Source organism: Sciurus carolinensis, chromosome 3, assembly GCF_902686445.1.
Source record: "Sciurus carolinensis chromosome 3, mSciCar1.2, whole genome shotgun sequence".
NCBI classification, from domain to species: domain Eukaryota; kingdom Metazoa; phylum Chordata; class Mammalia; order Rodentia; family Sciuridae; genus Sciurus; species Sciurus carolinensis.
The window spans coordinates 153,776,396-153,792,708 of NC_062215.1; the positions used below are offsets into that span (position 1 = coordinate 153,776,396).

General features: G+C 39.0%; 1 protein-coding gene across 1 annotated transcript in view; it reads left to right on the top strand.

Moving 5' to 3' along the window:
- The first annotated feature begins 2,654 nt into the window (after nucleotides 1-2,654).
- The window catches only part of Cpo (carboxypeptidase O), a 36,826-nt gene continuing 23,167 nt past the window's right edge, over nucleotides 2,655-16,313 (top strand). The window contains exons 1-2 of the mRNA XM_047543889.1: nucleotides 2,655-2,809; nucleotides 11,005-11,064. Coding sequence (XP_047399845.1) covers nucleotides 2,655-2,809; nucleotides 11,005-11,064 — 215 coding nt within the window. The remainder of the gene's footprint in view (nucleotides 2,810-11,004; nucleotides 11,065-16,313) is intronic.

Here is a 16,313-nt window from a genome sequence, read left to right on the forward strand (position 1 = left end):
AATCAATCTCACAAAAGAGGTGAAAGACCTCTACAATGAGAACGACAGAACACTAAAGAAAGAAATTAAAGAAAACCTTAGAAGATGGAAAGATCTCCCATGTTCTTGGATAGGAAGAATTAATATTGTCAAAATGGCCATACTACCAAAAGTTCTATACAGATTCAATGCAATTCCAATTAAAATCCCAATGATGTACTGTACAGAAATAGAGCAAGAAATTATGAAATTCATCTGGAAGAATAAAAAACCCAGAATAGCTAAAGCAATCCTTGGCAGAAAGAGTGAAGCAGGGGGTATCGCAATACCAGATCTTCACCTCTACTACAAAGTAATAGTAACAAAAATGGCATGGTAATGGTACCAAAATAGAAAGGTGGATCAATGGTACAGAATAGAGGACATGGACACAAACTGAAATAAATACAATTTTCTCATACTAGACAAAGGGGCCAAAAATATGCAATGGAGAAAAGATAGCCTCTTCAAAAAATGGTGCTGGGAGAATTGGAAATCCATATGCAACAGAATGAAACTAAACCTATATCTCTCACCATGCACGAAACTAAACTCAAAATGGATTAAGGATCTAGGAATCAGACCAGAGACCTTGCATCTTATAGAAGAAAAAGTAGGTCCAGAGCTTCAACATGTCGGCTTAGGACCAGACTTTCTCAACAGGACTCCCATAGCACAAGAAATAAAAGCAAGAATTAATAACTGGGATAGATTCAAACTAAAAGGCTTTCTCTCAGCAAAGGAAACCATCAGCAATGCGAAGAATGAGCCTACAGAGTGGGAGAAAATCTTTGCCAATCATACTTCAGATAGAGCACTAATTTCCAGAATCTATAAAGAACTCAAAAAACTCTACACCAAGAATGCAAATAATCCAATCGACAAATGGGCTAAGGAAATGAATAGACACTTCACAGAAGAAGATGTACAAGCAATCAACAAACATATGGAAAAATGTTCACCATCTCTAGTAATAAGAGAAATGCAAATCAAAACCACCCTAAGATTCCATCTCACCCCAATTAGAATGGCGATTATCAAGAATACAAGCAACAACAGGTGTTGGCGAGGATGTGGGGAGAAAGGTACACTCATACATTGCGGGTGGGGCTGCAAATTAGTGCAGCCACTCTGGAAAGCAGTGTGGAGATTCCTCAGAAAACTTGGAATGGACCCACCATTTGACCCAGCTATCCCACTCCTTGGCCTATACCCAAAGGACTTAAAATCAGCATATTACAGAGATACAGCCACATCAATGTTCATAGCTGCTCAGTTCACAATAGCCAGATTGTGGAACCAACCTAGATGTCCTTCAATTGATGAATGTTTAAAGAAAATGTATACACAATGTATACACAATAAATATATATACACAATGGAATATTACTGAGCCATAAAGAATGATAAAATTATGGCATTTGCAGGCAAATGGATGAAACTGGAGAATATCATGCTAAGTAAGATAAGCCAATCTCAAAAAACCAAAGGACGAATGATATCGCTAATAAGTGGATGATGACACCTAAGGGGGGGTGGGAGGGGTTACTATTAGGGTTAGAGTTAGGGTTAGGGAGGGGGCAAGAATGGAGGAAGGAAGGACTGTATAGAGGGAAAAGAGGGGTGGGAAGGGTGGGGGGGAAGGGAAAAAATAACAGAATGAATCAAACAACATTACCCTATGTAAATTTATGATTACACAAATGGTATGCCTTTACGCCATGTACAGACAGAGAAACAACATGTATCCCATTTGTTTACAATAAAAAAAAAGAAAAAAAAAAAAAAAAGAAAAAAGAAAAAAAGAAAATGAACAACAACAAATCACCCAGTTCCATTTGCCATCACAAAAACATTGAGAACAATCTAAAGTACAGCAATATGAAGCTGGTTAAATAAATTAAGGCACAACTAAGCAATAGAATATTCCTCAGCTCCCCCTCCAAAAGGGAGCCTCCAAAAGAGTGCAGACTACATTTGTTATGAAATGATCCCTAAGACATAATATTAAGGGGAAAAAGCAAGAGTGTATACTCTCAAGATGATATTGCTATTTTGAAAAATGTGGGAATTCATGTTTTTGCTTGTGTTTAATAAAATATCCCTGATAGGACACACAGGAAGCTGGTTGCTTCTGGAGGGGGACATTCGATAGCCAGGGATAGCATTTTGTAACACATTTTTTTAAACCAATTGAATATACAACTACATTTCAAGAGAAGATAATATTAAATTGGAAAAAAATGAGCAGTGGAATAAAGGTTGCAACTGATTCTTTCAAGGATTTTGTGAAGGAAAGAAGAGAGACGAAGCCAGTGGTGGATGCAAGGCAGGGCAAGAGTGTTTCACTTTTTTCCATCAGGAAGGCTAGTCCATGGTTTGTATAGTACTGTTACATTGAGTTGTGACACCTTTTCCACACTCAGGTGTTTGTTGACTCCCATTTATAGGAGGCTGAGGATCTTTCTGGAAAACCTTGCATTATACTCACAATAGGGTACATATACATAAATGTGTACCAGGTGGGGTTTAGTTGGAGGTGGGCAAGTAGAGACTAGATTATTAAGGCAGGATGAACTACAAGGCAGAGAACTCCAGGAAGTTGTGTTCTAGGTCCATCATTCACATAGAAAACAATGAGCACAGTGCCCCCTGGAGTTGTGCAAGGCATCAGTCCTGTTGAGGCCATGCTTGCTGTCGGGCTTCTTCATGAAGATGAAGGCAGAGGGGTAGGAGTCATTACCTTCTTCCGTCTATCTCAGTTGTCCAGGCACCACGAGGGTGGAGATTGGTGAGACTAGCACCTTTAGATGGAGAAGACCAGTGACCAGAGCCATCAGTCGGACTCTGCATAGAACCTAGTTCAACTGAGGTGAGGTCAGAAATTAGAAATATTGCTCACTCAGCTGGGATTGTTAGAGGCAGCAACACTGTCGCTCCCTAGTGGTGGTCGATGGAATCTCAACATGGGGGATGGGAGGACTGGGAGGGGGCTGGGAGAGGTGGGTCTCTAGTGAGGCATCCGTGAACTCAGTTTTTCAATAAATACTTGGCCCCCTTTTCTTCAGCCATACCAGATAGACCTGGAGGCAGGAGAAGGGCAGGTTAGGTTAGAATAATCAGCAAGGTGCTGGAGAACATTTGTAAACTGATGTTTGTTTGTTTGTTTTCTGGTCTGCTACAATTTGAATTTAACCTAGATGCTGATAAAGTCTGAGAACATTTAGCTTTCTTTAATTATTTGTAATTTGCTTTTTGTGTAAGAGAGGCTTATATATGTTTATTAGCTGGGGTTGAGTAGTTAAGAGGAAGAGCTTGAATATAAAAAAAAAAAAAGTGAGGGAAGAAATAAGTCAATTTGTCAAGGTCCTGGTCCCAATTGAACTGGGGATAAACGATGGGGAGATGGGATGAAGAGAAGGGTACCTTCTGTTCTGAGTCAGGAGAGAAGGAGCTGAGATGAAGGCGGGTTGTGGAGTAGGCTGCCTCTCTACAGTCAGAGGCTGTACCAGCTGCTGAGTGTGAATAAAGTGAGAACAGGGTGGGCTCTTAAGAGGAGCTATAAAAGTTTGGCCACTCATCTGGGGGAAGTGAGTTGGAGCTGACCAGACATAATGAAAGGCTGTTGAGCTGTCCCCCAGGGCCACCGATGTCAGGACCATGAATTTGAAGTGGCAATGCCTTCCCTGACCATCTGAGCCTGGACACCCACGGTACTCTGTGCTGCCACACTAACAATGCTCATCACACTGTGTGTAACTGTTTAACTCCATGCACCCCCAGCTCGTTAAACTTTATGCTCTGAGAGGAGATCGTCACTCTCATTTACGGTTTCATTCCTCTGAGTCTAGCACAAAATTTATTGCATAGTAGATGCTCAATAAATAATGGTTGGTTGTACATCAGCAAGGTGGTAGTTGAAAGATTTCTCCCTGGCTCCCAGAAGCCAGGGTGGAACAATAGAGGTAGAAAATGTTAGTGATCCACCGTAATCAGTGGATTTGCAGGGCAGGTGTATCAGAGGGTAAAGATGTTAGGGTGCTGGCCAGAGCCTTGTTGACACCATGCTCCACGAGAGCTGGGGTGGATAGGATTTGAGAAGTGGCCCATGTCCAGATAAGAAGGTCTGCGTGGAGTGAGGCTGTGGGAGTGGAATGTTAGCAGAGAGTACAGGGTTGAAGCAGGGTTGGGAGGTGACCTTGGCAGGTTCAAATGTCTGTTAGTCTCTAAATTCTACTTCTCAGTGAATTCTGCTAGATCTAGGGGACCCTCCCATCATCAAGCATAGGGAGGGGACAAGCATTTAGACAATAAGTAGATTCTACTTGAAAAAATATTTTTGTGAGAGAAAGAAACAGACCTTAGAAATTGGCTCTTAGAGTATAAACCGAGGAGTGGGATAGCTGGGTTAAATGGTGGGTCCATTCCAAGTTTTCTAAGGAATCTCCGTATTACTTTCCAGAGTGGCTGCACCAGTTTGCAACTCCACCAACTTTACATTGTGTACTACCAGAGAAATGAAAAGCTGTGCCCCATTTGTGTACAATGAATCAATAAAATAAAATAGAAGAAAATATTGGCTCTTAGGTACTTTGTATTAGGGGAGAGGGGAGTGAAAGGAGGGGAGGGGGCATGGGGGGAGGAAGGGTAGTAGAATGAGTTGGACATTATTGCCCGATGTGCATATATGATTACATGACCAGTGTAACTCTACATCATGTACAACCAGAAGAATGAGAGGTTACATTCCATCTATGTAGGATGTGTCAGAGTGCATTCTACTGTCACCTGTAACTAATTAGAACAAATTTTTAAAAAATAGTAGATCAAACCCTAAGAACTTAGGTGCAAATTGCAAAGTACAAGCAGTTAACACAACTAACATTCAAGGAAATAAATTTGCCCTGTTTCTTTAAATTAAAAAAAAGTAAAAATGTTTGAAAAATATCTATGAATAGAGCATCAAAGAAAAGAACTTTCATCCCCATAAAAAGCAGGGAATAAATAAAATGTATTTGTGAATTCAAGTAACAGCAAATATTCATGTTCATCTACTCAGCCATTGGTTTAATTAGTGAAAAGTAATAAGAGTGAACAAAACTTCCCAAGTCTCTTAAAACAGAAGAATTGAACCAAGAAATACCTGTGTAATTCCTACTCTCGTAGTTGTGCAGTAACAATGCCACACTATCTCAAGGATGAGGTAATCGGATTTCTCTGAGTATATCTGGCTACACAATTTGGCTTGATGTAAATGTTTGGACTTGAACATTTCTTATAGCTCAGCATTTAAAACATTGACTGTCATTATTGTGATGGGCTGACAGATCTGACTCCATGAGAATGTTATAGGCCAGACTCTAAGGGAAATGACTAAACAGACTCCATTTTGCTCTGAGACTCCATGTTATGTAGGAAATGAGCTTCTCCCATGGGAACACCTCGCCTCTGTGCCCATCATCAGTTACTTGGTGTGACATGTTTAATAATATAAAATGGCAACTCCTATGTAGTATAAAATAGCTCTCTTTTGATTCCTATTGCTCCTAAACAATGTACCATGTGAACAGCGATTGTGTGGATGTTAGTAACCATTTTTGAGTTTGTACCTAGGTAAGGGTCATTTTGACCCACTTCCCCCTCTGTCGATGATCTCCTGATGTTAATGTGTAATTTCGAATCATAGCAACAGACACTTATGATTAATGTGATTTTTGGTATAAGAACCCCTACAACCCTGTGGTCAGGGCTGTTCTCCCAATAGCCATTTTTTGGGGCATTGTGTGAGACAGTCAGTCAACCGGCTTAATAAAGACTCTCAAATTTGGACTTCTCAGTGGTGATCGGTCTGTTCTTAAGTTGTGCCCCATAACAATTATCATGAACGCTTTCATTTATAGGTTATTTTAGTTTTACAGAAGACTTCAAAGATAGTACAACAAGAGCTCATATATACCCTTCACTCAGTCTCTCCCCTTGGTAACATGCCAAGGTAACTTTATCAAACCTAATAAATCATCATGGGTATGTCAATATTAATTAAACTACATATTTCATGATAAAATATTATTTCAAAAGAGCTTTTCTTTGATGTAGTCTTCTTTCATTGAAAACAAATACATTGATCAGAATGCAAATGTAAGGAAAGTTTCTGTAATAATTTGTACTTGTTAAAAATTTCAAACTTTGTATTCAACATGTGAAATCTTGTTCACTTGTCTAATTAAATAAACACTTACATTAATATTTTAAAAAATAAATTGGCTCTTAAACCACAACGCTGAAGTTAAATTTTTACAGAAAAATTTTCCTTAAAGCAGGGGAAATGAGATTTGCATAATCATGTGGTTAAACTTTGTAATTCTCATAACTTTCAGTCACTATCATTTATCCTGGTTTTGATAACAGGGACAATACCTAAGTTTCTTTGTGGGCCCTGGACCCCCCACATGGAATTCCTGTTCAGAGACTGGTATCTACCTGAAAATATCTCTGAATCTTCAGTTTCATATTTTGGTAAGGATTAAAACCTGTTTCCACTGACATCCTCAATCAACTAAATTATATGCCTATTCTACTGGCTTTGCTTTGGCTATAAGTATTTGGGAATGCCATTAGCTGAATTAATCTTATTCAAATCTGTACCTGAGATTTTTATTTATTATTCACTTAACTATTCTATCTATTCCAACAAGTATCTATTGATAGACCTCAAAAATTCTGAGTGCTGTCAATAAAAATTGTGAAAGGTCTTGAAATAGGCCACAAAGATTATGGGGCATCTATTGTGATAACAGTTAGACAATGTCTAAAACACTACTAGTGGTTATCTCTTTCAATGTCTTCCAATCTATTTTGCAACTCTGCACATTGAAGGAAAAGAAAAATAATCCAAATAGTAGTTTTCCATAGAAATGCAAATGAATAATGTTCAGTGGGGTGCAATGGACTGAGTTTTAAACTATTTGTAAATTCATCTTAACATTTCTTGTTGCCTGTATATGTGGTTCTTTGATTCTCCTTTGAAGTGGTAATAACATTTTATTGGGTCTCTCCTTAACTGATGAATTAAATAAAATCTTTGACCCTTGTTAATTTCATGTGATAGTCTTGATTTTACATTTTTTAAAAAGATCCTTTTGCAGGGTCTAGTAAGTAGCTGGAGGCCTGAGAGGTATGTCAATGGGACACTCAGGAAACCACTGCAAACGTGGAAGAATCAGGGCAGGAAGTAGATTTTATAATAGTTTTCAGTTTGCCACTGGATTTGAGAGGGAAAGAAGATCAGGGTTGGAATAACCAAAAAACTTTCAGAAAGGAGCTAGGACTTCAGAGCTGGAACTTCAGAGCCCCTGGAGGAGGGGAACTAGAGCTGGCAAAGGGGAGGGCACAACCTGAGATAAATGATGGTGGAGATCGGCATGGTCTCTTCAGAGATCCACTCTTCCACAAGGTCTGGATACGAAAAATAATAAGCAAGCTTAAATTCTACTTGGCATCCACCACATACAACATAACAGGCGCCAGAGGTTCTGCCCCTGACTGCCCATTAGAGCCCTCTATGGGATTGCAAAGATGCTGATTCCTGGGCCCCATCTCCAGGAATTCCAATGAAATTGGTTTGAGGAGGAAGGAGCCCGCCCAGTGCAGGCTCCCAGACGATTCTAAAATGAAACTGAGTGAGTGAACTACTGGGCTATGCAATTTACACGCCGGTTTTGGTTTAAGAAACCCACCCAGTAACACTGTGAGAGAGATATTTTCACTCTCGGACATAAAGGCTGGTTAAGACTAAATGATTTGTTTAGAGATGCTTCTGCGACTTGCTGGTAAAAGAACACAAAGGACAGAAAGTGGGGTTAGGGTGGGTGTTTTGTGGAGAAAATTTTGCCATTGCTATTATTGGATAAATATGAAAATAGAATTCACCCAGGCAGCAAATATTTTCCAGATGCCTACCATTCCAGGGTCTGCTCTAGGGACTGAGAATGAACACAATGCTCAAAGCGAAGTCTCCACCCAGGATGGGAGACAGAGGGGGATCTTCTGCCCTCCCAAAGAAGAGGGGGCGCTCCAGGCTGAGAGAACAGTGGAAGGAGCGGCCAAGCACTCATTGGGGGGTGAAGGAAATGCTAGAGGGAGGGTCCAGGACCCATAGTAAGCAGATGGATACAAAGTGAGGAAATGGAATGGCCTGGGATCTGCAGAGGGAGGGTCTAAGAGTGGACAGTGCCTGGTCCTGCTGATGCTCCTGGTTTCTGACCCCTATTTCAATTCTAGATTTTAGGTATTAGCATCTTGTTCTGTCATGACTGCTTATCTTCAACAGGGTAATTTATAAAGAGAAATGTACTGCCCACAGTTCCAGAGGCTGGGAATCCCAAGATCAGGAGACCCGCAGGTTCTCTCTGGTGAGGGCTGATTCTGTTTCACAGATGGCACTCTCTTGCTGGGTCCTCAGGTGACAAAAGAGGCATCATACCCTCTTTTGTTTCTTTATGGGCACTACTCACATTCAGAGGGTTCTGTCCTCATGATCCAATCATCCCTCCCAGATGCCTCACCTCCCAGCATAACTGCACTGAAGATTAGGTTTCAAATATGAATTTGGGGCATGGGGTTGGGGGACACGTTCAGACTATAGCATATAGCATCGTCAGCGAAGATCTTTCTGTGACTCCATTTTCTGTAGTTGGGGTGAATAATCCATCCTACTACATAACGTTTGTTTGCGCATCAAAGTAGTGTCTTGGACATAGTAATTATTCTGTCAACTTTATTTAGAACTCCATCACTTATTTTAAATGTTAAAAAGACTTCCCAGTGGAGTCAAAGAGTAAGTATCCTTCTGGGGAGTTAAGAAAATGTGTAGAAGCAAGCAGGGCCAGGAAAAATTGAGGGTAAAGGAGGTCCCCCCTCCACTGACAGTATTTCCAGGAATAGAAATAACAGTAGAAATCTTGAAAAATCTGGTTGGGGCCCAGTGTATGAATTTGGAGTTGAAACATTAGAATGTATTTGGGTTTATTAAACTCCATAATAATTTTAGTAGCAGTTATTTTTCCATGTATAAGATTAATTCTCAATTTATGAAATAATGTAGGAGTCTAATTTCTATCCTTTTATAGAAATTGTTTTAGAGATATAGGGTAAATTTACAGGAACAGGAATATATGAATTACATTAGATTAGGGATATTTTTATAGAAAAAGTCAATTATGCTGGAAAGTGTTATTACTTTATAAACAGAGTTAGAGTGAGGTAGATTATATATAGCTGATTTTAGTAGCTAAGACATAGCTCATTTCAAACACATGCTGTATTTCAGAAATATATTTTCATATATATATATATTTATATATATAAAGCTGGGAAACTCCTTCTCTCCCTGTTTTTTGGGAAAATACTCTGATGAACTTTACAATAATACCTTTCATGGTGAAAGAGAAAACAGGTCTACATTTTCAGCTAGGGGAGTTTGGTTGTTCTCTTTTGTACTGCATGGTCTCATATTGGAGGAACCCTGTAGAACTAGAATCTAGTTACAGATCATTGCTATTAGTGTCAATGAATATTGTACCATACATCTTGATGGTTTTAATTTTCAGAGGGCTTTCCCATATGTTATTTAAGATGCTCCACAGCCTTGAATGGGAGGCAAGACAGGTCACACACACACACCCCTACATTCATATACATATATATATATATGAATAGAGAGAGAGAGAGAGAGAGAGAGAGAGAGAGAGAGAGAGAGAGAGATTTAAAAAACAATACAAAACAAAGTAGCACAAGTAATGTTTGCCCAAAATCACATAGATGATAAATGTAACTAGGATGAGAACCCCAGATTTCTGACTTCTAATTGATTGCTCTGCATTTGTCTCAGTAACATTGCACTGAGGTTCTGAAAATGAATGTCATAATGTGTAATGATCTGTAATGACCTTTCTGAATATATTCGATAGAAATGAGAAGGTGTGGGGCAATGAACCTGGGACAAAATCCAGAGAAGGGAAGGAGGCTTGATCTCATCGGGATGCCTTCCCTTTAAGTATCTGAATGATGGATGGAAGCCGAGCCCTAGAATGATAACCAACTTCATCAAGCTTTCCTGGGTGATGATTTCTAGTGATGAATCAGAGGTGTTCTCTCTGAAAACTAGTTGGTGGCTGGTGCTGAATGAAATAGTGTTCAACCGAGAAAGAGATGAAAGTGTATCCAGTGGCTATTTCCCAAGCTGACTGCCCTTCCTGCTCCCTGGATCTATTTCCACACCCAGTCAGTTTGCTGGGGGTTTTGTGGGAAAGCCACGCTCCTCTCTGGCACCGCCTCAGTCTCCTGATCCTCCTGCCTCCACTCATGCACTCCTTCTCTCCTCCTCTTCCTTTCCTGACAATCCTGGTACTTTAATCCCAGGACAGGAGCAAAGTTTATCTTCATAAAAAAGTTGAGGACTCTTGCCTTGCCACACAGCAAGTGTGGACAGATTAGACAGGACAAGAAAACAGTAAGACAGAAAACACTTTTTTCTTATTTTCTTCTGTTCCTTTCCCTTCTTTTTGCTTTTCTTTGCTTGGCTAGCTAGTCTGGTGTGTTCCTTAGCTAGCATGTGATTTTGGACTAATTTGTGGGCTGTGTTTTGAAAGCTTGCTAAGGCCTGGCCATCTAGGATTATCCTTGTTATTTCCAAACTTGAGTTTTGCTTCTGCATCTAATTATCCAGAAGGTCTGGAAAGATCCCTATGACTCAATATGAATAGTATTTATTTATTTCCATTGTCCTGGAGACTGACTGATATATTGGTTGGGTCATCTGAGAAGCAGATACCATGATAGAGGTAGGACTGGAAGAGAGTTTGGGGGTATAATCCTTGTGAAAGATAAAAGAGGAAAGGAAGCAGAAAAAGGCAAGGGAAGCCTTTCATCCATGATGCATGTCTGACAGCTGTGAACAGAGATGGAGAAGAAATGAGGATTCGGTAGTAAAGGCACCAGACTCTGGCGCAGCTCCCAGAAGGCTGTCCCTAGAGACAACCTGTGTCGGTAGGTGTAATGGTGAGCCTTTGCACCACTTCTGTGCTCAGTCACTGATGGTGGGGGCAGGGAGCGGGTGTTCAGTGGTACATAATCTCAGTTTGCATACTTGGTAAGATTCTAAAGACCTCCACAGACAGAGGTGTGCAGTAGTTTTTATCTTGAAGGTCAATCTGAGTTGAGCACTTGCATAGCTACCACAGCTGGGCAAAGGGAAGTAGATGGTCACAGCAAGCTAAGTGCCTTCATAATATGTGAGCAGTTAGATCAAGCAGATTCATCCATGCATCTGTCCGTGCATCTTTCCCTCCATCTGTCTGTCTGTCCGTCCATTCATCCATCCATCCATCCATCCATCCATCCACTCATTTACTGCTTTGGATGATAGCAGCAATCTGTCAAAGCTTCTGTCAGAACCTGTTCTTAGTGATGCCTCAGAAATCAAATCTAGATTGTACTTCTTCTGCTACAAAGGTCATAATCTCTGAGCATCAACCAGTATGTATCTCCACCCAGTCTGCCTTCATCCTTCCTTGTAACCATTGATCAATCATCTGAGACCAAGCCCTTAATTATACCTTAATTGATGCTAGTCTGACATAGCTCTTGCTTGAATCTTATTAGTACTTTGCTCCCCTAGATGGATTATAATTCATGTTTTAGCCCCTGTGATTCAGTGTTCCAGGCATAAAACCTGCACCACAGGTGATGAGGTTTATTGCAATGTCCTTGTGTTCAGGGTCAATGCCAGCAACTAAGGAGACGGTGATCTGACTTGGCTGTGTGCCTTCCAGTTCTTAAGTCCCTGAAGTTGTTTACCTTCCAAATGACCCTGGCCTTTGGTAATATCTCACAGAAACCTGTCTCCAACTAATATGGCAACCAGCCATGCAACTCTGAGTCTGGAGAAATCATAGACATTATTTTGAGAGCATATTACCTTTTTTGAGAGCATATTACTTGGGAGTATGAAGATGGTGGAAATGTGTAGGGCTTGGCAGGTACTAGAAAGAAGTTGTTTTTTTAAAATAATATTTCAGTCAGTTAGAATTTAATCTTCCTTTAAATCAGTTATCTCTAAGGTCCTTTCATTTCTTTCAGTCCATTACTTAGTTTATCAAAGAACACAGTCTCACCACAATAGAGACCAATTGCTACCTGCCCCCCCCTCTGCTTTTTTCTTAGAACCATGTTTATATTTTGGCCGCCTTCTCTCCTGTGGTTTAAAGAACCACATGTGTTTGGAGGCATTCTATCAAATAGTTTAAAGAGCATAAAACTTGCAGTAATATTTTTTGGAGTAAATTTTATTGTTATGGCTTTAAAACACAATCAAATAAAAACAAGAATTCCATTAGTAGTTGAATATTGTAATAATAGAGTTGAGAATAAATTTTATAGCTATAGGAACTATAAAACAGCAATAATAAAAAACACTATTATTGTGAATAAATTGTATTGAGATGACTAACTAGAAAGCTATAAAACACAACGATAAGGAATAATCTAATCACCAGGAAAGATGTGATAATAATTCACCCTTGTTAGCAAGGAGCCCATGGTTCCAGTTCATTGGCCCCGAGTGCTCTGGGTTACTGCTTGCATTCCATAAGGTTATAGAAAGATAATCTTTGGCCAGTGGGGTTGGCAGGAGACCACATATTACAGTGAAATTGGACATGGGGATTGAGGAAAATCCAATTATCAGTGGCTGTTAGGAAAACCCTATGTAGTAGTGCCAAATGTCTTCACAACACATTTTAAAAATTATTTTCAGGTTCCTACAGACAATTTGTATGTATTATTTGACTGTGCATTTCATGTATTTTTATTTTTATTTATGTTCTTTTGCCTCATAATGACTGCATGGACTGACATATTTGTTACTATGGTAACCTTGCTTTTTATTTAGATTACCCATACATCCTTGTCCTGAACCCATCTTGGTCTAGTCTAATGAGCAGGAAATGAAAAGAAGGCACCCTCAATCCTAGGTTCTACTAGGAACTGACAACTCCATTAAATCCCTTGCTCCAGAATTAGTACCAACATATGCCTGCCCTGTCCTTTTCCTTTCATGAGTGGAAGAGTACAGTGGGTGGGTGGGTGGGTGCATTTTACTCCTTGTTCAGAACATTAGGATTTAAATTCAAGATTCCTGAATAAACTGTATCCCAAGAGGATAATGACAGATCAGAAGAGTGTGGCTTTCTCTAGGGAGCATTGTCTTAGGTAAGCTGTTCTGAGTGAGTTTTCTATATTCACTGCCTTCGCCTTTTTTTGCGGGGGATACCAGCGATTGAACTCAGGGTTGCTCAACTACTGAGGCACATCCCCAGTCCTATTTTGTATTTTATTTAGAGACAGGGTCTCACTGAGTTGCTTAGTGCCTCTTCGTTGCTGAGGCTGGCTTTGAACTCGAGATTCTCCTGTCTCAGCCTCCAGATCTGCTAGGATTACAGGTGTGCGCCTGGCCTGGTTGCTTTCACCTTCTCACTCCCCTTCCTTTCTGTAATCAGCACCAGACAGGCTTTTGACCCTGCCATATATTCACTGAAATAGCTCTAATCAATTTCTCCAGGACACCCAACGGGGTTAGTTCTCAGTCTTTGTCCGATTCCACTTTTTAGCATTTGAGTCAGTGAATAATTCTCACTTTCTTCAAATCCTTTCTTCACTTGAGTTCTGGGCACAGTGGGCTTCTAGGTGGCCAGGACGTCATTTAAATCCTCTACCTGGTCCTCTTCAGGTTGAACTTGCTCAAGTAGATCTTTAACTGCAACCTGAGTTTACTTTCACTGGTCATTGAGACTTAAGTGTGTCTGAACACACAGTGTGGTGTCTGATAGAGTTCTTTATGTGAGACAGAGGTTGGGGGAGAAATCCACCTTGGAAGGAATTTAAACTGTTTTCACTGCTCAGATCTGGAGAGACCTGGGCTTGCATAAGAAGTGGTCTATCAGAACAAAAGAAGGCATTTGATTCTGGACAAGCCTTAGATTGTGGCAGTGGATTCTGAATAATGACCATGCTCACCATGAGGAGAGTAAAAGACACTCCATCTATTGCACCCAGTAGACCTGTGTGGAAAGAGGAACAGTTGTAGTGACTCCGGGAGTAGAGGTGACGGAAATTCCTAGAAATGCAGAGAGGAATTTATTTGTCCCATGTTGGGTTACATAAATGCTGAGGAAATTTCTTTTTGGTCTAGTGGAATCAAGAGCTTGTATAAATTGACTTTTAGAGGAGAAATGACATATAAAATGGTAAAGTGTTTTCTAGTGTTCAAAAGGGTGTTTGAGGACATGATGGAGTTAATGAAGCAATTGCTCAATTGTTTCTGCTGAGACATACATTGACTGACTTATCTTATCTGTGAGCCAAGGTCTTGATGCATTCTCAAAGACATTGAGTTACTGACCAGAAATAGTGGCCCAGGATTTTCTAGCTCTGTCTACAGAAGAATGAAGCCTCTGCTGAGGACCCTTTACCTCTTGGGGATGCTCGTTCCTGGGGGGCTGGGATATGATAGGTGAGTGTGAAGATTTAGATTGTCTAAATGGAAAGTTTTTTCAAGATCCATTGCAGCTAGATTCTCCCTGCTTCCTATGTATGCACACCACCATGACATGAGAATAATTGTTATTACTGGGGTTTTATCATGGAAGATTACTCTACTAATTCTTCAATAAATAAACATCTCACAAACATTTCCTAGTACAATTTATGACAAATACCAATAGCTATCTCATGTTTTATGATTGTAAAAAGGAAATTATAATAAAAAAATTATATCCCTTATTTTCATAGTTTCTCAACTGGTAAATCACCTTATTCTAATTATTAAGAAAAATGTTTAAAATTATCAAATAATTTCACCTGGAATAATAACTGATAATATTTTTAGATAAATAGATACCTAATTGTGTTTATGGTGCTATTATTGGAATTTTTCAATTAAATTGCATTGAAGAAATTTTCCTATGACATTCATAATTCACTTAAAACATTGCAATTGCTAATAATATTCCATCATTTGATTAATTTCTGTTTCTCCTTTTTACAAATAATGCCATGCAGAGCAACTACCTAAATATTTTTTTCTTTTGCAAATTTTAATTTTCTGAATACAAATTATAAAATGTGAAATTTCTGGGTCAAAGTGAAAAATATCCACTGTTGACTTTCTTTGTATTTTTGTTGATTTTAATAAGGTGAAATATTTTGTCCTATTCATTACTCAGTTTTTAAAAATATATTTTCCATTCATGTCATTTGCCAATTTTTGGTGGTCTTTCTCTATTCTTAAGGGATCATAACTTCTCTAAATATATAATAAATGTTAAACTCTGTGTGTGTGTGTGTGTGTGTGTGTAGTTTCCTGATAAATTATATTTTTCCTTATTCACACATAGCTCATTATTTTCCTCCTTTGCCACATTTCATCAAATGTGTGTGGTTGTAATCCATGCTTCATGATTAAAGTAATCTTGCAACAAATTTGTTCTCCCAGAGCAAAGAAACCCACCCTGGGTTTTGCCCCAGACTTGGTAATCTCAGACAGTCTGATTAAGAATATAAAAATAAAGTTCAGAATGTATTTGATGCCAAAAATCTGTTTAGACATGTCTTTCTCAGTTCTTATATTAGTTCACTTGCTTTCATATATGATATATGATAATGGGATATCATTCATCTATTCAAAAAATCATTATGAAAGAAATTTGATGGCATGGGAAAATGCATGTTTTGTGCTAAAGAAAAGATGCAGGATACAAAATAAAATGAAGTACTTAAAAATGTATGCCAAAATGGTAATTATTATCTTTGGTGATTTTTTTCCCTCTTTCCTCAGCTAGTTTTCACTCTGAATATATTCCATAATGAACATGCATAATGCTTTTATTTAAAGAAAAAGATTGGCATGTCCAGGTCAATTAATAATTAGGCTCAGGCAGAAGGACATAGATAAGAGAGTGTCCACTGGACAACTCCTCATGACTGCATTTGAGGAAGACATTTCAAATCTTTTGATCTCGTTCTTGTTGGGTATTTTTATTTTCGTTATTATTTGCTGATATAAAATAATGACTACTTTTATGTAACTTTTACTAACTCAAAACCTATAGGTTAGCTGTAATTTTCAAAATTATTTACTATAATATGTGCAATAATAGTCTAGGAAATCTGAACTAAAAGAGATTACAAACTTGTAGTCTTTACCTTGAGCATCTCAGGAAGTGGTCCTTTATTTATAT